This window comes from Adiantum capillus-veneris, chromosome 16 (assembly GCF_014529385.1).
Source record: "Adiantum capillus-veneris isolate H3 chromosome 16, ASM1452938v2, whole genome shotgun sequence".
NCBI lineage: Eukaryota > Viridiplantae > Streptophyta > Polypodiopsida > Polypodiales > Pteridaceae > Adiantum > Adiantum capillus-veneris.
In genome coordinates, this window is record NC_140946.1 from 78111206 (window position 1) to 78138482 (window position 27277).

Below are 27277 nucleotides of genomic sequence, written 5' to 3' on the forward strand. Positions count from 1 at the left end.
TCTCCTACCAAGTTTTGGCAATTTATTTGTGTAGCTAGAAAGAAGTTTTTTACACCTTGCTTCTACCATAGGTTGATTATGAGGGAAAGAAAGCACTAGATTTTTCTCCCTGTCAAAATACAAGCCCTATGGAGAGAATTATGGTAAGTTCCAAGTCATACATTTTAGTAAAATTTCAAGCTGATTTGCCCAAAAAATCATAAAATTCTTGTTGGAATTAGGGTTGCAGAGAAACACACAGCTTGGAGAAGACGAAGGAAGCTCAAGGCACACACTAGAGAGTGTGTTACTTAGTGTGCAATGGAAAGATAGATAGCCCTAGAGCGATGGGCGTATATACAATGCACGGGGGAAAAAAACCTCCTAAAGAGGAAAAAAATGCCCCGGCGGTCCTAGTGTGTTCACACACATCACTACCACCAACAATTAGGGTTGCAGAGAAACACACACAGCTTGGAGAAGACGAAGGAAGCTCAAGGCACACACTAGAGTGTGTTACTTAGTGTGCAATGGAAAGATAGATAGCCCTAGAGTGATGGGCGTATATACAATGCACGGGGAAAAAACCTCCTAAAGAGGGAAAAAATGCCCCAGCGGTCCTAGTGTGTTCACACACATCACTACCACATGTATATGGTAACAAATCCCCCCTGGAGTGATGCGGTGAACGAGAGCTGGCACATGAGTAAAGGGAAGTGCCATGCCTTGAGGACAGGATCAGTCCACAAAGGGGAGTAAGCCCAAAGCTTTGCGGAAAGCTTCAAGCTTCTCACGAGACAATGCCTTTGTGAAAAGATCTGCAAGGTTGTCCTGTGTTGGCACATAAGCCAAGCTGATCTCTCCTGTTGAGAGCCTCTCCCTGACATAGTGGTAATGCACCTCAATGTGCTTTGTGCGAGCATGAAAAACTGTTTTCCTCGCAACTGCCAATGCGCTCTGACTGTCAGTGTAGATAGTGTTGGCAGTGTCCTGTCCAACACCCAAATCAGCCATAAGGCGTCTAAGCCATACACACTCAACCGTAGCTGTGAAGACTGCCCCGTACTTAGCCTCACAACTCGAAGTGGCCACAGTAGGTTGCTTCTTGCTCAACCATGATATACATGAACTGCCAAGCATGAAACAAAAACCACTTGTGGACACTCTCGTGTCAAAACAACCAGCCCAATCTGAGTCCGAAAAAGCATGTAAGTCTGGCGGCAATGATCCCCCCTTGGGATAAAACAAGCCAAGATGTTAGACCCTGGGCTATGCATAAATCTGCTGACCTGTGAGACTGAAAACTGAATATCCGGCCTCGTGTTGCATACATAAATGAGGCAGCCAACAGCAGTTTGGTAAAGAGTGACATTAGCAGGATCACCAGCATCATGTAGACTCAAATTCAAACTTGTTTCCATGGGAGTGGCAATAGGTTTGCAATCCTTAAGTCCAAACTTACATAGCAATGTCTCTATGTAACTTTTCTGACACAAGGCAATACCACCATCACACTGCTTAAACTGTATACCCAAATAATGATGCAACAACCCCAAATCTTTCATCTTGAAAGTAGCATTCAAATCAGTCTTAAATTCAACAATATGTCTCTCATTTGGTCCAGTGATCAGCAAATCATCAACATAAAGAACCACAATGAGAAATACATCATCCTCACGCTTGACATACAATGTGCTTTCTGTTGGACTGTTACGAAAGCCTCGTTTAACCAAATGAGTGTCAGCTTTCTCATACCAAGCACGAGGAGATTGCTTCAACCCATACAAAGCCTTCTTACATTTGCACACTTTGTCCTCTTGTCCTTTTATGACAAAACCGCGAGGCTGCGTTACATAAACTTCCTCAAATATGTCACCATTCAAGAAAGCAGTAACAATGTCTGATTGATGTACATCCCAACCAAAATGAGCTGCCAATGCACATAGAAAACGCACAGTAGTCATACGACAAGTGGGAGCAAAAGTCTCTTCATAATCTATGCCTTTTTGCTGTGTATAACCCTTTGCAACAAGTCGAGCCTTGTGGCGATCGATCTCACCATCCGGCTTGCGTTTCAACTTGTAAACCCACTTCGTACCAATGGCCTTTTTGCCAGGAGGCAAATCACATAAAGTCCATGTGTCATTTTCTATAAGTGCATCATATTCTGATTGCATGGCAGCCATCCAATTTTCAGAATTTTGTGCTTCATCAAAAGTCAGAGGCTCCTCAACATCATGTAAGCTAGACACAGCCAAAGCATAACAATCTGAAGCATAAGATGCATGGCGAGAGCCTGAACGAGTACGACTAGGCAAAGGTGCATCCAATTTACTGTCACGCAAAGTGTGCACTAGCCATTTTGGCATACCTCTAGCCTGCTCATTTTCAGCCCTTTCCTCATCAAGTACATCATGTACATCTGCATCAGTAATAGGCTGATCTAAAACATTTTCAGAAACCCCCATAGGCTGTACATTTGCCTCATTGGAACTTACATTTGTATTTCCACCACTGAAAAGAGGCAACAAACTGTCATAAATGTCTTGTGAGCTTACATTACTGTCTCTAGTACATGACAGCAAGGGCTGAACAGAATCTTCCACAAACACTACATCCCGAGAAACTAGAATATGTTTTGTTTGCGGATGATACAACCTGTAATCTTTGCTTTCAACACTATAACCAACAAAAATACATTTGACAGCCTTATCATCCAATTTTCTGCGCTGCACTTGTGGCACCAAAGCATATGCCAAACAGCCAAAAACACGCATGTGCTCAATAGAAGGTTTTCTATCATGCCATGCTTCATATGGAGTAATAGACTGCAAAGCTTTCGTAGGACACCTGTTAAGTACATAAGTGGCACACATAATGGCCTCAAGCCAAAAATAATGCGGCAAAGCTTGACTTTTGACCATACATCGTGTCATTTCCGTCAGTGACCTGTTTTTCCTCTCAGCAACACCGTTTTGTTGAGCTGTATAAGGCACTGTACATTGGTGTTTTATCCCACGACTAGCCAGAAATGCATTAAATTCATGAGACATATACTCCCGCCCTCGATCGGAACAGAGGGTGCCCATAGTACATTTCGAGACATTTTCAGCCATAGCCAGAAATTGTTTGAAGCACATAAAAACTTCGGACTTCGCTTTAAGCGGAAATACCCATGCATGGCTGGAGTAATCATCAATGAAAGTCACGAAGTACAGGTAATTGTCCAAGGACGGGGTTTGCATGGGTCCACAAACATCACTATGCACAAGCTGCAACCTGCATGTGGCCCGTACTGAACCATCCTTTGGAAATTTAGAACGCTGCATCTTACCCAAAATACAGCCTTCACAAACATGTTTGACAGGTGCTTCAAGAGGCAACAAAGAAGCAACCATATCAGATTTCTGCAACACAGCAAACTGGCAAAATTCAGATGACCAAAACGTGCATGCCAAAGTTTTGCATCTGAAATAGCCCTTGAATCTACAACAGCATTTGCAAAATTTTGTCCACACTTGTCATGCAAAGTGAGCTTATACAGCCCACGGCACAAAAGCCCAGATGCAACAATTTCATCACCGAAACTGAGATCATGAACTGTACATCTGTCATCCACAAATTTGACTACAAGTCCAAGTCTAATAAGTGCGGATACAGACAAGAGATTCTTCTTGATCCCAGGTACATAAAGTGCATCAACAAGTGTGAAGGAACTGCTATTAGCAGCAGTGAGCATAATCTTTCCAACTCCCTGAACTGGATAAGAGGCGTTGTTGTCACAAGTGACTGAATTTCCATGAGGGACTGACTCGAGAGAGGGAAACAATTCACGATGTGAGGTAATGTGCTTTGTAGCACCACTGTCGAAATACCACACATGTGAATCTGCAGCAATTGACAAGCATGCCTCATGGACAACAGGATTGTAAGTGCACTCTGCGCTAAAAGCCCATTCTGCATCAACATCAGCAACACAGTTTCCTTTCACAGAAGACTCAACAATGGTTGCATTTGTAGTGGAACCAGCATTTGCAGTTGAACCACCCTCTTTCTTCTTAGCCTCTTTGGCCTTCAACTTAGGAGACGACTTGATCAAGTGATCATTAGCTTTACAATATTGGCAACGCATCTTCTTTTTGCCCTTATCACCAGAATTGCCATACGAAGTGCTGCCAGCAGAAGCATTAGGAACAGAATTTTTGCCACTCACAGCAGAACCATAAGAAGTGGCTGCATTATTGTTACCACCCTTTCTTTGAGAAGCAATAAAAGCCTGTTCAACTGTACGCTGCCTAGTCCCGTTTTTTCTAGAAAGTGACTCTTGCAACAGCAATGTGCATAATGCATCAAACTTGACAACTTCAGGATTTCCTTGGGTCATCAGTCTTCAAGTACTAGCAAAAGTCTGGTAGGAATCTGGTAAGGCATCAAGAACAGTCTGCACAAGGGAACTGTCTGAAATGACTTCACCTGCAGAAATAAGCTGCTCATTGATATCCTTGACACTAGCAAGGAAAGTGTCCATATCATCTTCCTCATGCATAATCTTCGACTCCAGCTCTTTACGCAGCATAGCAATTTTAGCCTCATTGTGGCTTGCATAAAGACCTGCTAAAATATCCCAAGCCTGTTTTGCAGATTTTGCTGAACGGATGTGAGGAACAATGGTGCGCTTCACAGAGAACGCAATCAATGCATGAGCTTGCGCATCCTTAACATCCCAACGAGCTTGTTTTGCCGTAGGCAAAACAACTCTAACAGCTGCAATCCTTGCAGCAAGACCTGCAACATCCTCAACATCGCCTACATCCTCAGAACCAAGACGTACATCAATGTCCTGCACAATGTTCCAGACACCCTTTGACACAAGAACATGTTGCATCATATAAGCCCACATAGGGTAGTTGTCCCCATCCAACCTGTCCTCAGCAGCAAACATCTTGAACACATCTGTGTTGTTGTTGTCAGCCATGGTAAATGCTGCACCTAATGTGAAAATTGCCCGAAAATAGGAGAAACGGAGCGGGAACAACTTGTGCTATATAGCACAAACCGTAGAAGACTATAAGGCACCTGTTATGCAGAAAACGGCACTGACAGAAATTCTGCACAAAATGACGAAATAGTATGTGCAGTACTGTCTGTAGTGGAAACGGAGGCCGAAATGGGCCCAAATCAAAATTCTGAGCAAACCAAGCTCTTAGAGCTTACCCAAAATATTTGTCGACCTGCGAACGCTTGCCAAAGCTCACTGAAATCGGAGAAAGTGAGTAGGCGTGTGCTGGAGCAGTTGGCGACTAAGCCCGAGAGAACGTGACTTGCTCTGATACCAATTGTTGGAATTAGGGTTGCAGAGAAACACACATAGCTTGGAGAAGACGAAGGAAGCTCAAGGCACACACTAGAGAGTGTGTTACTTAGTGTGCAATGGAAAGATAGATAGCCCTAGAGTGATGGGCGTATATACAATGCACGGGGGAAAAAACCTCCTAAAGAGGGAAAAAATGCCCCGGCGGTCCTAGTGTGTTCACACACATCACTACCACATGTATATGGTAACAATTCTCATATCTTTTTGTAGAGATGGCCTTTTTTATGTTTGTAAAAACAAAGTGTTAGTACTTAATGTTACAAAACAATGGAATACTCTTCAAAGACTAGTGTCCAAGTCACATGTAAGTTATACACATAATTTCAAACTCGAGCACGTGTTGAATAAGAGCATAATTTTGGTCTTCCAAAGGTTCCCTTATGGTATTAGGGCTATTCTAGTGTAGTTTAACAACTACAAATGACTTTAGATGTTGAAACCAAGAAACTATATATTTTTTCGGCTCCCTAACTAGGTTAAATCTTGTTGCTTGAACTCGATCTTGAATTTTTTATTGTGCAAAAACTCTTGAAAACCTTGAGTCTTCCATAATAACTTTGAAACCAAGGTTTTAGGTGCCTCAATTGTGTCCCTACCATATACTTCGATACATTTAGTTTATCTATGTGGAAAGTTTGATATTACTTGAGGTTTTGAATGCTTATGTCTCAAGAATTAAAATATCAAACTTTTCTTTTGAACAGTTTTCAATATTTGAAACGATCCAATAATTTTTGCACACCAAAGCCTTTCTACTTGCCACCTTGAGTCCTCAATGGAAAGGGTAAGTAATGTATCATTTTTTAAAACTCACAAATACATCAAAAACATATTTTTCTATGTATACAATGATATGCTTAAAATGGCCATATCAAACATGTAGAACTTTCCATTATTTTATACATCCTCAAGCGAATTTTTTTGCACATGAAACTTCTAATTATCTATAACACAACTATGGAAAAGTCATGTATAATTTTCTACAAGGTCGCTTCATTTTTTCCTTGAGCTTATAAAGTTGATTTCTTCAAAGCATTAATCGTAGTCTTGTGAGGGTCAACTTGATGAGTATAGTTCTTCAACATGGGAGCTTCTAAAATGCAAGGTTGTATTTTTTAAAAGACCATCTAGCTAACATATTTAAGCATGTCAAGAGGATTTTCTTAAATACACTATCTAATGTAAGTAGCATTTAATTTAAATTTGTAAAAAAAGGACACTTAAGTGTGCTGTTTTGGTACCAAATTAGTGTTAAGGATACAAAGTCTTGTGATGTCGACTTTTATCAATGTGTACCATCTGCTTGGTTGTGTCACTGAATTTCGTAATAATGTCTCATGCTCTTTTGTTGAACTTTGGGATTCGGATGAATCCACCCTTATCCAAGAAATTATGATTGATTTCAAGGATGTTTTCCTTGATGATCTACCTCTTGGCTTGCCGTCTTTTCGAGAGGAGTAGATCATGTCATTGAGTTGGTGGTTGGTGGTCAGCCTTTCTCAAAACAACCCTATCGGTTTAGTAAAACTGAGGAGGATGAGAATCAACGATAGTTGAAAGATTATCTCGACAGGGGTTTTGTTTGGCCAAGTAAATCCTTGTGGGGAGCACGTGTGCTACTTTCTCGAAAGAAGGATAACCCTATGCACTTTTGCGTGGATCACAAGGGGTTGAATAAGCTCATGTCAAGAATAAGTACACGCTCCTGCGTATGGACGATTTGATAGATCGACTCCATGGAGCGTTGTATTTTACGAAGATATACCTACGACTAGGCTATCATCAGATACAAATAAAATTGGAAGATGTTCCTTAAACAGGTTTCCATATATGTTATGGTCATTATGAATTTTTGGTCTTATTTTTTGGTTTGACTAGCGCTTCAACTACATTTCAGCAGACGATGAATATTGGGTGAAGCCGTTTCTAGGCAACTTCATTGTTGTATTTCTAGATGACATCTTGATTTACAACCAAAGTTTGTTTGAGCATTTGTGTATATATGTGCTATTCTCGAGGTATTGAGAACCGAGAAGCTTTACGCCAAGGCTTCTAAGTGCGAATTCTTTAAGAAAGAGCTTCTGTATTTGGGTCACATCATTAATCGCGAATGGAATTCGCGTCGATCGTGAAAAATTAGATAAAGTGTGAAATGGGCTCGTTTTGAAGAATGTGCGCTAAGTAAAGTCCTTTTTAGGCTTTACAGGATTCTTTCGCAAATTTATCAAGGATAATTCTAAAGTTGGTGCTCCACTTACGCAACTTGTAAAAGGAGGGGTGAAAGGGCGGATGACTTCGGGTCCTCATCGTAAAGGTAATCCCCCTATTGTCGGGAATGAGATTCTCGACAAGAGCTTTTGGACATTAAAGCAAACACTTGGTGACTACTGTGCCAATGTTGCATATTGTGGACCCTAGCAAGCCTTTTGTAGTTGAAACGGATGCTATTGATTATGATTGGTGCGGCGTTGTATCAGGATGGACGTCCTGTTGCGTTTGAAAGTAAGAAACTTTCTGACGTTGAGATGTGTTATGCAACATATGAAAAAGAGTTTCACACCGTAGTCCATGCCTTGAAAAAGTGGCGGCACTACTTGTATGGCTCTACGTTTGTTGCATGGACAGACCATCATTCTTTGCACTATGTCTGTGGTCAAGTTGATCTCAGAGGCTAGAAGGCTAGATGGGTTGAACTTATGCAAGAATTTGACCTTGAGATCCGTTACAGAAAAGGATCCAACAATCGAGTTGCCAACGGACTCAGTCGGATTCTAGAAGTTAATGCCTTGTCTATGGTTGAAATCTCGACGGATTTCTATCTCTCTCTGAGGGCTATGTTGCTCCAAATTCCAATAGCTATTTTGGCAAGACATGGAACGAGGTCAAAGCGGGGCATGACTCGTGTACATGCTTGGGTGGTATGGAGACCCAAGTGAGTCGTGCTAAAGAGACGAGACATCGACAATATTCCATTAGAGGTGGACTATTGTTTAGAAATTGTAAAGTCGGCGTGCCGAAATCAATGAGGTTCGACAAAGGATTTCGTTCGAATGCCACGATGTTCCTAGTGCTGGGCACCCAAGCATCCAGAGAAAATTGGCATTGGTCAAGCGATATTTCTATTGGCCAAGGATTCTATGTGAAGAGTTGCACTCAGTGTCAGGTCAGTAAAGCAGAGTGCTTAAGGAAAGCTGGCCTGCTACATCCATTGGAAATCCTAGATGCCAACTGACAGAGTATTTCCATGGACTTCATTGTCACGATTGTGACTATGTTGCAGTATTACATACACTCCTAGTTGCAGATACGCGAAGTGCCATACCAAGGAGGACCCCTACACTTGGATGGTCACAGCCCTTCGTCCAAAAGACGTCTCTTCGCCAAAAGCCACACTCCTCCGACGACTGGTCACACCCCTTCGCTCTACGGGTGCGACTCTTCGCCGAAAGGATGTGTCTTTACGTCTAAAGTCATGTCTCATCACCATGAGACGTGTCTTTTCATTCGTGTCTCTTCGTCTCCTATATAAGGAGCCTATTGTACTCAATTTCAAGCAATCATTCAATCAATCAAACACAGAGTCTTTTGAGTCTTGTTTCTGAGTTCAGTTCAAGTTTCTTAAGTCTTAATCATGAGTTTAAGTACTTAATTAAGGATTAGTACCTAGAATCCTTACAGTGGTATCAGAGTAAATTTTTTTCCGGGGACCCGAAGGTTGTGAACCTCACCCTCGCCGCTCCCCCTTCCCCCCTTCTCGGAGTTGCATGGAAGCAGAAGAAAGATGGAATTCAACTTCTTCGTTGATGGTATGAGGTAACATGAATTTATATGTTCCAATTACATAAAATAAAAGACAAAAGAGCTGTGTGTGTGTGCGCGGCGTACCCGAAAAGCTTGCACCCCTTCGTCAGATTACACCTCTTCGTGCTTGTGTGCTCTCATCCTTTCCTATGAAAGGACATGGCCCTCGCATGGTGGTACCTCTTGACGTTCGCGGACTCGCCGCTTCGCGTGCCCATTCATGAAACGCTGGCTGCCCTTTCGATTAACTTAGCGCTTCGCTGGTGTATTTCAGCCCAAATCAGCAGCGCACGATTTTTTTTAAACTCCATGTGGATGCCCAACGTGGCTGGCCAACCCAATAACTAAAGGGCCCATATGAAAGCACCCCTTAAATAAACCAACAAGCGATACGTAACGATGCCTTTTCTCCAGCGTTGGAAAATTCTGCTTGTCCCTCTCTCACACACAGCAAGCGCTGGCAGTCATGGCCTCTTGCTTCTCAGTTTCCTCGCGCAGTGCACTCCCTTGCTATGGCCGACGTGAACCGGTGGGCAACTTTCCCCTTCGTCTCGTACATAGACGAGGTTCCCGACATAGAATTGCCGGCATATCCTCTCTCGGCACTCGAGATTATTCCCGATACCCCGGAGCCGGAACCCGTTCGAGATAGCGTTCCTCTTCTTGGAGATCCGTTCCAGAACCTGTTCCTGCAGCAACACCTACTCCCACACAGGTTCCAGTTCCCAGCTTCCAGGATTACTTGGTCGATATAACCCATCGTCATGCCGCTCCAAAAATAGTTCTCGCTGTCGAAGTATCAGTTCGTGAGCTTATTCCAAGTTATCAATTACTTTCTTTCAGCAGTAAGTATGACTGAATCACAAGATCGCAACGACTCTATTCCACTCAAGGACCCGATAGCAATTTTCAAAAAGCAAATGGTAGCAATTTCAACAAGCCTCGTATCGTTTCATACTCGCTTGGATCAGATGCATACGCAAACCTCTTCTTGGAGTCACCCAACAGCTTCTCGGACAATACAGGCATCATCTTCCGACGCTTCAGTGGTCGACCATGAAGAACCACTCAAACAAAAGCCTTCGAAACTCAAATTTTCTAACCCAAAGCATGGTTTCTCAGAGACAACTAGACACAAAGTACCTTCGTGCGAGCAACAAAAGTCTCAGTATGAATCTTCTTGGAAATGCTACAGTTCTAAGCAACCAACTTCTTATTCGAATCATCAGCAACAAAAGCAGCAATATGAAGCTTCCAAAGGATCACCAGTGATATCAAGATGGGCTTACTTAGTGGCACATATATCCGACCATAGTCGAGTACTCGGTTGTGAACGACGCGACGTTGGACAGGTTCTCCCTTGCGAGCCATGCCCTACATTTAAGTCTTTCTTATCTGATGGTGGTAAAGTTGAAGATTTATTGATCCTTTCCTTTTGCAAGAGGATCATTCAGAGGTTTAAGAGGCAATAACTCCCTCGACCTCCCCCTTCTCAATTGGAAGCTTTAATACCTGCTGAAACAGCTGAAGATTCAGAAGATTCTTGTGTGACAACGGATAAGCACAGGACCCCTTGTATGGCCGTGATCCAGGTAGAAAAAGTCACCTCATCACCGCCCTTGCAGAATACAGTCTTTGTCTCTAAACAGACACCAAATGCAGTGGTGTGATAATTTTTCAAACTTGAAGACTCCAGTCCTTACCTTCAGCGGTGCAAAGGATAAGTCAGATGCAGACTGTTGCAGCATGACTTCAAACGTTGCAATTGAAACTTTGGACACAACTTGTTCGAGTGATAAACCTTTACAGATGGATCTACCTTCAAACACTACTCTGTCTCAATCTACAATATCCCTTCAGGAGGATTTTACTGTTCCAGACAAACCCATGGAATACTTTACAGATTTCCAACCAGTGGTCATCACTCAACAGAAAACTCAAGTCAGTTTACCAATAATTTCACTCGAAATAAATACAGGTTCAATCTTTTATTGGACAAAGCTCGAAGTTACAAATGACTTTGACAAAGAAACTTATCAAGTTGTAGATGTGATACTCAACTTTTGACAAAGATGAGACAAGTTGCAGACATGATCAGTTTTCAGTTTGGAAAAATAGTTATGGTCAATAACAGTGTCATGACATGGGACTTAACAGAAAGAGCTTTTTAGATGCAGAAGCACAACAACAATACATTTCCTTCTTCCGGAGTTTCTAAAACTACCTTGGTTTTGATTCAAAGAGGGAGGGAATGTCACGATTGTGACTATGTTGCAGTATTACATACACTCCTAGTTGCAGATACGCGAAGTGCCATGCCAAGGAGGACCCCTACGCTTGGATGGTCACACCCCTTGCCCAAAAGACATGTCTCTTTGCCAAAAGCCACACTCCTTCGACGACTGGTCACACCCCTTCGCTCTACGGGTGCGACTCTTCGCCCAATGGTTGCAACTCTTCGTCGAAACGATGTGTCGTTACGTCTAAAGTCACGTCTCTTCACCAGGAGACGTCTCTTTTCATTCGTGTCTCTTTGTCTCCTATATAAGGAGCCTATTATACTTAGTTTCAAGCAACCATTCAATCAATCATACACAGAGTCTTCTGAGTCTTGTTTCTGAGTTCAGTTCAAGTTTCTTAAGTCTTAATCTGAGTTTAAGTACTTAATTAAGGATTAGTACCTAGAATCCTTACGTTCATCGTTGGTTTGCCAAATATTAGTTGGGGGCAATAACGCCATTGGGGTTGTAGTCGATAGACTCACAAAAATGGCGAAGTTTATATCAAGGAAGTGGACAGTAAAAAGCCACGAGTTGGCGGTTTGTTTGTCGATCAACTTTACAAGCTGTACGGTCTATCAGAGGATATTGTCAGTGATCGAGATACTAAGTTCTTGGGTGATTTTGGCAAGATGTGTTTGCTCACCTTCGGACGAAGTTGAGTATGTCGTCTTCTGATCATCATGAGTGCGATCGACAAACTGAGAAGATGAATCAGACATTAGAGGAAATGTTGAGGGCTTACGTCTCTCACAGACAGCTTGATTGGGAAAGGTATCTACCACAATTAGAGTTTGTCTATAATAGTAGCAAGCATTCTGCTACTGGGTTTAGTCCATTCATGCTGATGTATGGATTTCAGCCTAAATCCCCTATTGTTGTTGGCTTAGAGAAAGTCAAGGATCGCCAGGCTCGAGATTTCTTGTATGATATGTAGGAAATGCTCGAATTGGCTAAGGTAGTATAAGGATAGCTCGTGACCGAGTTACCACTTATGCTAATCAAAAGAGATCTCCAAGGATTCTAAAGGTGGACAATGGGTCTATCTGAAGATACCCAAGGATTCCAAGACTATGCGAACTCGAAAGAATTATGAGCTCTCAGCTAGATATTGTGGTCTATTCTTGATCACAAAGGAAATTGGCCAAGTTTCCTATAAACTGGCTCTTGCTTCGGATGTTAGTGGTACATTGAGTATTTCATGTCACCCGCCTTAAAGAAAAATTAGGCGAAGCGGACATTGTGGTGCCTATTGAGTAAAATGTATGGCAAGATATGCAAAATAGATGTATTCCTCAAGAACCAGAGATTGTTTTAGATAATCGTACCATCATTCGCGCCAAAAAAGCTTATAACGATTAATTAATTAAATAGAAAGGTCAATCTGAAAGGTTCACTACTTGGGAATCAGTTAGAGCTTTGAAAGCTCAGTATCCCCATTTCATTGATGAGGACGTCAATGGTTCGTATGTTATATCTCGCTTAGAGGAGATGGGATCTAGCCTAGATGCCATCGGGATGGGCGTCCTATGTCCGAGTGGACGTAGTGTGAACCCGGCTAGTGTGGTCGGCCATTGTTATAAAAGGGAGGCCAAGGCCTCATTTATAGTTATCGACCCCCACTGGCAGAGTGCCAGTGGTTAGCTCGTGAGGCTAGGTTGGCCCTAGCACGGGGGTGCTATCGGATGGTGGCTATGGTCGGGTGGTTCGTCTGACGTGTGTAGGAGGTTCGTGTAGGTGGGAGATCCTCCATGTGTTCGTTTCAACATCCCTCTCTCTCTCTCTCTCATTCTCTATCATTCTGTATGCTACTATATGCTAAATCTCTATTAGATTCGTCCACTTTTAGTAAGCTGGAAATTTTGTTTTTGCTGTCCATTACGGCTTGGCCAGTATATTAATCGGTTAGAGTGGTATCATAGCACATTTAATTGCTCTTCTATAGGTAGTCCAATCGAGGTTGGACAATTTCTTTTACCAACAATGGAGAATCTTGGAGAGATCAATCACAATGAGCAAAAAGCGGAGTATAAGGAATTGGAGGTTGTGGTTGAAGTTAGTATGAAGAAGACGTCAATGTCAAGACGAGTTCTTGAACAACGATGAGGAGAGAGAAGTCGAAGTAGACCATTTGTTGGATCACACACGTAGAGGTAGATGATGAAGACCAGGCTAAAGGATCCCTTCCTCTTAGGATCCACAAAGTACATGGATGATAGATATGCTATAGGCCATAGCCTATGGAAGTTTTGAGGGCAAGGGTAGTGAAGCGTGGCTCTTCACCCAGCCATATGCTTTTATAGGCAACCCTCAAGCCGCTTTACATTGGCGCTTTGCGTCACATTACTTGCCCTTGGAGAAGTGTTTTCGTCTTGAAAAACAAAAGTGGGTTATTTCTTGATAAGAATACTAATGTTTTTCGAAGAGGCAACTTTGGCACGTTAATCTTGCCACTGATACTCCACGACGCACATGATGACCGGTACGTAAATCATGATAGTCTATAAAATAAGCTCGGGTTCGTGCGATAGGTTGGAAGTTCAATGAAATGGACCGAAATTCAATGGTCAATGACATTGTCATCCCTATGTAAGCATTAACTTCAACGACTTACATGAAAACCCATATGAGTACTAGAGTGTGGAGGTAAAGAGAGTTTGTAAGCCATATATTCATGTCCGACAATATCCAGGAGATAATTTAGGTGGTGACCTGGTTTTTAGACTATCCGAATGTTCTCTATTTTGGTTGGATTCTTTAAGATTTTCTAATCCTCATTCCTTTTTGACAATTGAGATCTGTTTTTGAGTGCTTAGCATGTAATTTGTACATGCTGTCACAAATTACCTCGCAAAAAAGGAAATTATGTCTAATAATAATGAAGCAATTCATCTCCGAAGCCTACATAACCAACTTAAGTTCTAGTTTTAGCATCTTGTATGATAGACAATCATCTTCTTATGAAATGCTACATAATTTTTTATTTTTGGAGAAATTTACTCTCACAACCAGAGGTATTCTGGGAATTTTGGAAGATTTTGAAGGGGTTTTGGTAATTTATGACAAAATGTTGGGGATACTTTGGGAATTTTTGAAATTTGAGGGGTATTTTGGGAATTTCTACAAATTAGAGGGGCATTTTAGTAATTTTTCTTTAAAAAAAAACATCGTCTCCTTCCATGAAGGTTACTTGCCAATGTTTTTCATCAGCGTAGTCTTTGTATTTTATCTTCTCGACAAGTAACGGTCAACATATCTATATGAGCATGGACGGAGTCCTTGACTTAGTGACATGCCTCATCATTAGCCGACTCCACCAGAACTGGTGATAGGGTTTGAAAAACCATTCATAAGCATGAAGAGACTAAACTTAGTCGTAACATGCCTTGCATCATGATAATCAAACTCAAATTGGAGAAGTAATCTTCCCAATTGGATTGCTTCTTGCTAACCTAGGCTCTTAGCATATCCTCTAGCACGTGGTTAACACTTACGAGCTGCTCATTATTGATATTGAGTTGTGTTCCAACTGTTTACTGATAGTCCTCTAGAAATGACTATGAGACGTGGGTCCATAGTGACTCACAATATTGGTGGGCCAGCTAGATAATCTATCCAGATTGGCAACAACCAACTTGGTTAACTTTAAAGATTGTATAGTGGAGTGAATAAACCTTACAAAGTTTAGACAACTTATCTACAAGCACCCATATCGAGCCACAATAATTCCCGTATAGGTACTACACTTGTGGTGCAAAAGCTTCTCAAGCTATCATCTTCATGAATTGGCATGCTGCTACAGATATGCCATTGCTAAACACTAGGGCCCATAACACCTAGTGCGCATGCATTAGCAACGACTTATACAATCATGCCTTTCTACCATTTGAATGACTTGTACTTGCCAATGCTTATAGCAAAGGTTATGCTCATAGCACACATGAAAAATGTTAGAATAGATGTGTAAATAGATTTTTGGAAAGATCTAAACACTTCTCACGATAGTTAGTACAAGAAGTACCTACGTGTGGAGATAACTGGAAACACTCAAGGACGGGAGTGAGAGGGACCCTCATAACCCTTGCTCCACACTGGCTAAAACCGAAGTCCATGAGTTCTTAGACCACGTTGTACACCTTGTGACTGACAACATGTGCCAACAAACGATCGCACCTTGTAGGCCTATGACCGTCGTAAAAGAGGTGACCACGAAAGAGTGTAAAATACCTAGAGTGGACCCTCATTTCCATGATAAAGAAAAGTAACAAGTACGCTAACCTCTAACCTTTCCCATAACTGCTACCATGTAGCGATGCCTGACCATGTCACTTGCATCAAAACCATTTGGACAAGTGTTACACAACTACAAAAGCCTCCTGGTTTTCTTTGGTCCAGAACCCTTGGTATTGCCTTGGCAACCCGAACCCCTTCATCTATTTTGTACACAATCTGTGCCAATGAATGACCCTGTGACCTCGGACAAGCCTTTGGCAAACACTAGGGTCTGTACGCCTAGGGTGTTAGGTGACAAAAATGTATCCGAGTCGATAGAATTCAAGATACTCAAAATTGTGTTGGCAAATGAGAGAAACATGACTTGGTCATGGATATAACGAGCTAAGGGAATGAAAGCATTGAAAAATATGCATCCCATTGAGACAGCTTAAATGAAGCAATAAAAACTGCTAACCTCGATGGAAGGGCTTGTGGGAACAAAGAAGGTAAAGGTGCATTACCCGTAAGCCTTGCTTCTATCGATCCTCCCCTTTTCGCAACCTGTAAACTAAATAAGAAAGTACAGGGTAGTAAATATGACATATTACTTATACTAATGTGTAGATGGGAATCCTTGTCTTTATAGCGAAGACTCCCTGTGTACTTCCGACCGCTCGCCAAAGCTGACAGGATTGGTTTGAATAGTCAACAAGTGACTATGTTTTTGTAAATAATATTCACCACAAGATTTTACTTGTAAATTGGCTGATAGTCGTGGATTATGATGTACCTAGAGCCCGGTCTATGTATCAATATAAGTTTCTTGGCCGGGTACCTATCAATACTTCTGGGATAACCGGTCATAAATACTTGCCCCCCAAGTGTGTATGCTGACAGCATATCACAATATTTGGAAGCGACGATGCTAGAGGCATAAAGTATGAAGCCTTGCTTCATATTAGTCTGTGCCCCTAAGACTTGTGTGGCTATTGAAAACAATATGCATAAAGAAAGTATGCACAAATGGATTGACAACTGGGGTTACCTAGGATTCTGACTGAGCTGGGTTACCGATTCTTAACCCTGACCAACTCGCAGAACTTAGCCGAGGGGCCTAAACCCTAAAAGAGATGAAGACCCCAAATTTACGTAAACTTCTGATGTGTCAAAGCTGCTGTATGGACAGGCCGGCTTTTTGCGCTGACTGTTGTATGGAATTCCGTGGTTTGCGCTAGCCAATTTAGGCGCCACATTTTTGGCTTTTGAGCCTTTGGATGCGACTGCTTTTCATAGCAGATGCTTTTGGGGGCCTAGGGCCTTTAAATATGTGCACAAGGGGTTTCTCTCTAGCATTCTACCTTGCGGAGAAGCAGAGCAGCGCCCTAGATTCTGTAACCAGTTGAAGCAATTCAAAGAAATACCGAAATGGGCGCCAAGGTTTTGGGGCAAGTGTAGTTTGGGAGTGGAACTCCACCACTCTCTCTCTCTCTCTCTCTCTCTCTCTCTCTCTCTCTCTCTCTCTCTTTTCAGTTGCTTTGAAGTGTTTAAAGTTTGCTCATTTCTGTTGGCATGTGGTGCCCGTTACACCATCCGTATCTACTGCTGCATGGTCAGCGAGAAGTGTTATAAACGGAAGCAAAGTAAAGCAAGCGGGTGGGCAAGAACGAGTGAGAGGGCCTCGAGGGGTTTTTTAAGGGGTGGGGGGGCAGGGAGAGAAAGCAACGGGTGAGGAAGAGGGGGCAGATGACTTGGGTTGAATAGTGAGCTGGGAGGGGCCATTGGTGCAGGTGTCCGGGGAGAGGGGGGGGGTAGTAGCAGCAGCTAGCTGTATGATATCGGTCTAAATTTACGCTAAGATGGAATACAGTTTGTGATGTTTACCTTTTTTTTTTTTGCTTCATCTCAGATGAAGGGTGCATATCACATGATTTACCTTTAGTTTGGATTCCTTTGGAACTTGGTGATTTGAGCTAAATGAACTCTTATCTTTGTGTACAGTACCATTCAGTCGGCTATCACCTTTATCAAATACATCCCACAGGTTAGTGGTTCTACTCCAAAATACTACTATGGAGCCGCATGTAAACAATGAGACCCAAAAAAATGCAGGACTGAGGTAAATTGTGAATGAGGATGCAAAAGGGAAAGGTGCTTTTAACTCTGTTTCTGTGGCAAGTCATGTAGGCATGGATGAATCATAAAAGGAAGAGTACAGATGGGTACAGCATTGAAAATATCATCCTTGACTTGTTTGGAAGCTCTACCAATCTCGTGCAAATGGGAGTGCAGTCATTTGATCAAGGTATGGCCGTTTCTGATTGTTTTGGCGGAGCTTTCTCTAGTTTATCACCATCGTCATGCTTACATGACGATGGTCTCTCTCAATGTTTTACAGTGGCTGTCTATTTGTATATTTGCGCAAATTTATTTTTCTGCAACACGAAGTTGTGTCCCATATTGCAATATGAATGTCTCTTGGTTTGACATGAGCTATCGTTCGCTTGTTAGAAAAACAGTGTGTGCGGGTTAAGTGGCCAGAAAAATAAAGCAGGGTGTAAACCTTGTGTGGTTGGGTTGAGACTCCGAGCTTCCCCCCTCTCCCATTGTGCCCTCCTCTACTTGTCGTGTGTGACAAGGCTATGAGATGGCTAGCATACAGAAATGAGGGAAAGAGTATCAGATAAATCAGCACAAAAGGAATTCTACTTCAATAACTCTCTAATAAGTAAGCCAAACATTAGGCAAGAGCTGGTCAAGGTAAAAGCTAGGTATACTATTAAAATCCTCACCCTCCCTTTTGAAGAATAGAACTTTGTAAACATATCTTTTCCATTATGGCTTTCTAAAACAAGGCTTAGTGAAGAAGAGAGTTAGGCATACATTTGACTCTTGCATGTGAGGCATCGAATGATTGAAATTTTCTTTAGTATTTCAGTTTGTAACCGGGTCCTTTCATTTAAGAGCTTCATACTAGTCCTTTTCACTTTCTCGGCCTACCATAAGGACATGGCCAGTGTTTGCCTTGGCTTTTTGGCTTCACTAAAATTCTAGAAAAGAATTTAAATTTTGTTGATGGTGGATAAACAAAGTTATCAATCCTAGGATTACTAAATCTATTTCCATCTACCAAAATAGTATTAAACGTGATTGGTAGATTGTTAAATTTAGTATAGCTTCATTCAATCACATTTATTCTGTTTTGTGGTCTTTAGGCCTTGTAGTTTTGCACAAACCTCAATAGATTTGAGACTCCATGCTAGCTCTTGAGCTACCCAATGGACAATACACAATATATATTCTTTTTTTTTGCCTAGAACTTGAAATGTATCAATTTTTCTATTGCTAAATAAATAGATATGTCTCATATTTTCTTGAACATTTCTCTTTTAGCTAAGTACGGTGTCTTTTGCTCTCAACTATTTAGATTTTCTCGTCTTTGTTCTAGTAAATCTGCTTTTGTTGTTCAATCGTGTCATCTTATTTCTTTACTCGTTGAAAAAAAAAACTCATTCAAAAGAATCATGAAAAATGTTCGTTCATATTTGCATCTTAGTAAGTTTATTTTTAATGTTTCTTCCTTTGGAATGTTAAAGATAATCAACAATAAATTCAATAAAAGCGAGGACTTTAAAAGCCCACTTATTGTTTGACTTAGTAACACACTATTTTGTTGTTTTGATCTCTATTGCTTCTAGTATTTTTACTCTAGCTTGACAAATGCTAGCCTTTATCATGGCTGAGTATGCCCATCACCTCCGGAGGGTGATAAAAACTCAGCTCGTTGTTTTTGTAGAATACGTTCAAAGCATGAACGACCTCTATACAAACCTGCACCTACTCTTGGCCCTGACGACATGCGTAGGGATGTCATAGCTATTGTCCAAGCTATGCATGATAAAGGTGATAATCTTATTCTTCCTGTTTGGACAAGCAGTGAAGTTGAGGTCACATATTGCCAAGTTTGGATCTTTGTACTTCATTGATCCTTTCCTTTTGCAAGAGGATCATTCAGAGGTTTAAGAGACAATAACTCCCTCGACCTCCCCCTTCTCAATTGGAAGCTTTAATACTTGCTGAAATAGCTGAAGATTCAGAAGATTCTTGTGTGACAACGGATAAGCACAGGACCCCTTGTATGGCCGTGATCCAGGTAGAAAAAGTCACCTCATCACCGCCCTTGCAGAATACAGTCTTTGTCTCTAAACAGACACCAAATGCAGTGGTGTGATAATTTTTCAAACTTGAAGACTCCAGTCCTTACCTTCAGCGGTGCAAAGGATAAGTCAGATGCAGACTGTTGCAGCATGACTTCAAACGTTGCAATTGAAACTTTGGACACAACTTGTTCGAGTGATAAACCTTTACAGATGGATCTACCTTCAAACACTACTCTGTCTCAATCTACAATATCCCTTCAGGAGGATTTTACTGTTCCAGACAAACCCATGGAATACTTTACAGATTTCCAACCAGTGGTCATCACTCAACAGAAAACTCAAGTCAGTTTACCAGTAATTTCACTCGAAATAAATACAGGTTCAATCTTTTATTGGACAAAGCTCGAAGTTACAAATGACTTTGACAAAGAAACTTATCAAGTTGTAGATGTGATACTCAACTTTTGACAAAGATGAGACAAGTTGCAGACATGATCAGTTTTCAGTTTGGAAAAATAGTTATGGTCAATAACAGTGCCATGACATGGGACTTAACAGAAAGAGCTTTTTAGATGCAGAAGCACAACAACAATACATTTCCTTCTCCCGGAGTTTCTAAAACTACCTTGGTTTTAATTCAAAGAGGGAGGGAATGTCACGATTGTGACTATGTTGCAGTATTACATACACTCCTAGTTGCAGATACGCGAAGTGCCATGCCAAGGAGGACCCCTACGCTTGGATGGTCACACCTCTTGCCCAAAAGACATGTCTCTTTGCCAAAAGCCACACTCCTTCGACGACTGGTCACACCCCTTCGCTCTACGGGTGCGACTCTTCGCCCAATGGTTGCAACTCTTCGTCGAAAGGATGTGTCGTTACGTCTAAAGTCACGTCTCTTCACCAGGAGACGTCTTTTTTCATTCGTGTCTCTTTGTCTCCTATATAAGGAGCCTATTATACTTAGTTTCAAGCAACCATTCAATCAATCATACACAGAGTCTTCTGAGTCTTGTTTTTGAGTTCAGTTCAAGTTTCTTAAGTCTTAATCATGAGTTTATGTACTTAATCATGGATTTAAGTACTTAAATCCTTAAGTTTCTGAGTTCAATTCAAGTTTCTTAAGTCTTAATCGTGAGTTCAAGTACTTAATCAAGGATTAGTACCTAGAATCCTTACGTTCATCGTTGGTTTGCCAAATATTAGTTGGGGGCAATGACGCCATTTGGGTTGTAGTCGATAGACTCACAAAAATGGCGAAGTTTATATCAAGGAAGTGGACAGTAAAAAGCCACGAGTTGGCGGTTTGTTTGTCGATCAACTTTACAAGCTGTACGGTCTATCAGAGGATATTGTCAGTGATCGAGATACTAAGTTCTTGGGTGATTTTGGCAAGATGTGTTTGCTCACCTTCGGACGAAGTTGAGTATGTCGTCTTCTAATCATCACGAGTGCGATCGACAAACTGAGAAGATGAATCAGACATTAGAGGAAATGTTGAGGGCTTACGTCTCTCACAGACAGCTTGATTGGGAAAGGTATCTACCACAATTAGAGTTTGTCTATAATAGTAGCAAGCATTCTGCTACTGGGTTTAGTCCATTCATGCTGATGTATGGATTTCAGCCTAAATCCCCTATTGTTGTTGGCTTAGAGAAAGTCAAGGATCGCCAGGTTCGAGATTTCTTGTATGATATGTAGGAAATGCTCGAATTGGCTAAGGTAGTATAAGGATAGTTCATGACCGAGTTACCACTTATGCTAATCAAAAGAGATCTCCAAGGATTCTAAAGGTGGACAATGGGTCTATCTGAAGATACCCAAGGATTGCAAGACTATGCGAACTCGAAAGAATTATGAGCTCTCAGCTAGATATTGTGGTCTATTCTTGATCACAAAGGAAATTGGCCAAGTTTCCTATAAACTGGCTCTTGCTTCGGATGTTAGTGGTACATCGAGTATTTCATGTCACCCGCCTTAAAGAAAAATTAGGCGAAGCCGACATTGTTGTGCCTATTGAGGAAAATGTATATGCAAAATAGATATATTTCTCAAGAACCAGAGACCGTTTCAGATAATCGTACCATCATTCGCGCCAAAAAACTTATGACGAGTAATTAATTAAATGGAAAGGTCAATCTGAAAGGTTCGCTACTTGGGAATCAGTTAGAGCTTTGAAAGCTCAGTATCCCCACTTCATTGATGAGGACTTCAATGGTTCGTATGTTATATCTCGCTTACAGGAGAGGGGATCTAGCCTAGATGCCATCAGGATGGGCGTCCTATGTCCGAGTGGACGTAGTGTGAACTTGGCCAGTGTGGTCGGCCTTGTTATAACACGTGGCGGGACTGGACGTCGACTAAGTGCTTCCCAAAACCTCAATGGGGGGACCACGTACGGTTGAAAAACCCTCTTCGTGTGTAGGAGTAAAATCCCAAAGGGGAGGGGGGAGTACATTAGTGATCATAATGCCTTAAAGACGAGTATGAGCTGCAAAGCTAGATCGGGGTGGGGTTGAGACTGGGAGAATATGGAAGGCAAGAAGGATGGTCGGACCTAGGGAAAGCCCTGTAAAAATCATCCGAGAATGTCGAACAGATCCATTCAGGGAAAGTTCTGTAAAAATCATACAAGGATGTCGAGCGGACTCGAGGGGGGAACACCCTGAACGCCCAGATACTTTCCGTCGGTTTACAACCAACCCCCCTAGGTGTAAAGGCTCGGCTTCTCATATTTGAATGCAAGGGGAGAAGGAATGTACCTCATGACACAACCGGTGGCAGCCAAGAGGGACACAATCCCTGGAGGACCGCTTGGGGGGAGAGGCTTTTGGCCGTAATGCCGCACCAGTAGTGTGAAACACTTACCCAGTGGAAGGGGGGACGGTGACGGCCTGAGACCAGAACCTAGACTGGTGGACTGTGAAACGAGGGACGGGTGAGGTGAGGCGACGAGTTCCCCTGACCCACTTCATTTCACGACCCACCAGCGGATGGGTGTTTCATACAGCTGAGGTTGGTGGGTTGAAAGCGCTCCTTGTGTAACCTTTCCGCTGGTCCCTCCCTTGACTCACGGAGAGAGTAAACTCCAAACTAAAGGGGTGGCGGTGACGTCCTGAGACGGACTGGTGGGTTGTGAAACGGGGGACGGGTGAGGTGAGGCGACGAGTTCCCCTGACCCACTCCATTTCACGATCCACCCTCCCTCGGGGCGGTGCCAATGTCACCCTCCACGGAACAGTCAACGCTTGCGGAAGGGTGGGTGCACCATGAAACGGGAGACGGGTGAGGTGAGGCGCCGAGTTCCCCTGACCCATCCCATTTCATGGAACACCCTCTACTTCGAGCCAAAATCATGGACCCTCGGGCTTGGTGATCCACCCGCAAGTGTACCAACTACGTGATGAGTTACAGTAGGGTGTGGATTCTAAAGTCTTGCTAAACACGGGACCGTTATGGACCACACCCAGATCAAGGACCCGCTTGTCCCTCGGTCTCGCCCACCGATTGAGAAGCAAAACGTTGTGCGGATTGTACCGATACCTCATGTGAATCCACGAATTTAGAGGATGGAGTTGATTCGTCAACACGTTGGCAGTTGTGACCATGAAATCTTACATGCAGGATAACCATAGTCCGGAATGTGGGTACCTAACCCGGACCCCTCCAAATTTAAGGTGAACAACCTGTTCATTAAGTATAGTCGTGCATTTTCTATGAATTCACAACCATATTATATAAACGATCCAAGAGCACCAGTTAAGGGTACCTGGGCTGACGTGGAAGAGGGCTGCTACCAGGTACCCTCGGGGAGGCGGGCGTTGGGAGCTTCCCCGAGTACTGCGATCGACAGCACCCCAGAAAGTGGGGAGCGGGGCCCCGCTGGTCGCTGCTACGGTGAACCCGAACTCACAGAAACCGGGAAGGACGGGATGAACCAGTGCGTAGCGGGGCAGCAAAACTCACTAGCTATGGCTGAGACTGGACGCCTCACAGTTAACTCGGAAGGGCAACCATCCGAGGAGCTGAGGGGCGGGGGCATAGACCAAGATGGAACGAACTCAACAAGGGAAGTACGGTACATTGAGGTCATGAATGCCGATCAACTTCAAACCAACAGGCTAAGATCCTTGTCGGTACCCGAGATTGACCCGGTCACCGCCCCAAGCAGGCCGGCTAGAGAGGAACGGGTAATGATGAGAGGCAGGCTTGGGAGGGGTGTTTCAGAAGGGACGGTTGGCAAGCTGTGCATTTGGGGCGCTAATGAACACACCGAAGTGTCATTCAGCAAGGCCTTGAGGCGCGCACTGAGATCAACCTCCCTGTTTGCAAGTATTGAGCTTTTGGATCGATTCCTTAACAATCGGACGGGGAGCACCCGCTTTGATGTTTTCACTTCTAGTAAACAAGCAGCCCTAGATGTCCTCCAGGTCATCCAATCGGAGAGTAGGCTTAGGTGGTTTGCTAAGATCTCGCTTCCTTTCGCTAGGAGAGATAGGAACCGTTTGAGGCCGGCGATGGAAGTGTTGAAATCGCCGATCTTTGCCACGCTTAACATTAATGGACTCCGGTCGAAGCGGGGGGAGTTGGAGTACATAATGTTACGAAAGACTTGGAATGTGGTGGGTCTCCAAGAGACTCGACTATTTCAGGGTGCATGGCCCCTTAGAATGGCGGGGTATTCGACATTCCAAGTGCCAGGGTCTGATAAACCAGGGGCCAGGGGACTTGTGACCTTGGTCTCCCAGGAGCTCAGATCCTTTGAGTTGGGAATGTCGGACGTAAACTCCTTGTTTGTTCAACTCTTCCCTTTAAATATGAAGGATGGTTGGATTTATGGAAATGTTTATGTCCCGCAGAGGCAGTTAGTGGATGAGCGAGCAGACGTCTTAAGTGCGTTAGCTTCGAAGCTTCGTAGGTTGGGCAGAAAGGGCCTTCCTCTCCTGATCGGAGGGGATTGGAATCTTAGACGGCGCCCGATGAAGAGATGGCTGGGGAATGAAGACCTTGATTTTAAGATTGTCCAAACGAGAGGCTCTGGACTCTCGTATCACTCTTCCCGTGGTAAAGGACGATCAGACATTGACTTCTTTTTGGCCAATGATCTGGCCCTTCAATTCCTCGGCCATGCCAGTGTCCAGAGATCGGTGGATGTTTCGGACCACTGGCCTGTTAAGGTGAAGTTGGTGTGTGATGCGGTGTGTGCGGAGCCTCCCCCACCCCCCCCCCCCCCCATTGATGCGACTAGAATTGAGCCTGCGGCTCAACTCTTTTTACACCACAACTTCTGGGATTCCCTACCAGAAGCAACGGAGGAGGGGGAAATCACGCAGGCGGCGGTGAACTGTCAGTCGAAGAGCTTTGAGGAGGCAGCTGAAAGAGTCTCTCGAGATGTTGGTGCGTTCTCCGTAAGGCCCCCCAAGAGGCCTAATAGAGGCTTTAGGCTAGACCCGAGAGCCCGGAGATCCATCAACCGAAGACGGGAAGCGTGGAAGTCTCTGCGGGATGCAGAGAGTGATTCCTCTAGTGAAGATAGGGCGTGGAGGAAGTTTGTTGAATGCCGAAAAGAGGCACGAGCTGAAACGAAGAGAAGCGAGAGAGAGGCTCTCAAACGATTCATGCTCAAGAGCGTCGAATTGGCAAGACGCAAGGAATGGTATGCTTGGTGGAAGCATATGAAAGCCGTTCTAGGGGGGAGCAGAAAAGGAGGGCCCGCTCAACCCCTAAGAGACCAGAACGGCGAGCTGCAGGCGGACGAAGAGAAGATCCGAGACATTTGGAAGGATCATGCTTCTCGCGTCTTCGCCGATCCCTCCGGACACAGCAAGGACCCAGAACACTGGCAAAACCATGCTGTGCGACTTTGGCCTAGAATAGAGGACATCAATGACTCTATTAAATGGACTGAAGTTCGAGAGGTATGCCGCAAGATCAAGCGACATAAAGCAGCTGGGATAGATGGCATTCCCCCTGAATTTTTCAAGATCCTTATGCAAGACAAGGGAACTAGATCGGATCGATTTAAACCAAATACAAACATGGGAAGAGCAGTCTTCAAACTGCTATGTACTTGGTTTGATTCAGGGAAGTTGCCGGAGGCATCATCTACCTCGGTAGTGGTGTATATCCCGAAGAAGGGTGATCTTTCTAATCCGGACAACTACAGAGGGATTTCTCTGATTCCAATCTCTCTGAAGCTCTTGACCTCACTCGTGATCAATAGGATCTCAGTGAAACTTGAGGAAAGAAACTTCTTCTTGCGTGGTCAAGCCGGATTTCGGACTCAGGAAGAGTGTGTGGCACAAGTGATTGCCTTGAAAGAGATTGTGCTCAGACGAAAGGTTGTTAAGAAACCGACGTTTGCGGCATACATTGACTTTGAAAAGGCGTACGATACGGTTCCACACGAGGCACTCTTTTTAAAGATGGAAGCCATAGGGATTGGAGGTCGCTGCTTGAATTTCTTTCGAGCCTTGTACCAATCTTCCAAGGTCAGAGTGCGGGTGGGAGCGAAGTTGAGTGAGGAGGTCCAAATCGCCCGTGGCGTGCGTCAAGGGTGTCCCGCGTCGCCTACTCTCTTTAATATATTCATTAATGACATCTTGGATGAGAGTGCGACTGACCTTGGGGTGGCTATTCCAGGCCTACTCCTGAAGATCCAGGGCCTGCTTTTTGCAGATGATTTAGTTTTATTTGCGGAGTCTAAGGAGGAGTTGCAGGCTAGTTTAGATAGATTGCATAGTTGGGCGGAGAAGTGGGGGATGAAGTTCGGCATAAAGAAATGCCAGGCGACCGTGTTCAACGGGGACCTTGAGGAACTTATTGCCTTCAAACCCCACATCGGACCTGAGGAGATTCAGGTAGCTTCGGAATATAGATACTTGGGTATCTTAATAGACAGCGAAGTCTCGATCGATACTATCCTTAAGGATAGGATTGAGAGCGCACGTAAGTCTTTATATGCCCATAAACATCTTCTATGCTCTAAGAAAATTCCGATGTGGTCAAGGTTGGCCTTTCTCAAGGCGTGCGTCTTCCCAGTGGCGACTTATGGAGCGGAGATTATGGGCTCACATGACATGAGGAAGTAGAACCCATTAGAGACGCTTATAGCAACTGGAATGAGGTGGGTAGTCGGTAAGGCCGCGAAGTCGAGTTCTGTGGCAGCAGCAACTCTTCACCGGGAGTTAGGGCTCCCCCTCGTACCAGCTTACTGTGCAGGACAGAGGGTACGAGCTTTTACCAAGTACGCAGGTCTAAAGACTTGGATTGCAGATTTGGTTAATAATATACGAGAATGGAACCAATTCAAGAAGTGGACCTGGTGTAAAAGGACAAAGTTTTGGGGGCAGAGGTATATCAACGGCGCTTCTGTTGAAACCGCAAGACAGGAGAGCTGGAAGCTCTGGGAACACTCACATCAATGTGTCTCCCTTGATCCTTATATCGAGAGGAAGTATGAGGACACGCGT

At 43.5% G+C, this 27277-nt stretch overlaps 1 protein-coding gene across 5 annotated transcripts in view; it reads left to right on the forward strand.

Annotated features, from left to right (window-relative positions):
* Positions 1 to 27277, forward strand: part of LOC147439317 (cystinosin homolog) — a 51123-nt gene that overhangs the window by 11805 nt on the left and 12041 nt on the right. For all 5 annotated transcript variants that reach the window (XR_015184571.1, XR_015184572.1, XM_086485184.1 and 2 more), the window contains exons 5-6: positions 17647 to 17689; positions 17833 to 17950. Coding sequence is in view for 3 of the 5 variants with exons in the window: in XM_086485184.1 (XP_086341310.1) it covers positions 17647 to 17689; positions 17833 to 17950 (161 nt within the window). In the remaining 2 variants the exon portion in view is untranslated. The remainder of the gene's footprint in view (positions 1 to 17646; positions 17690 to 17832; positions 17951 to 27277) is intronic.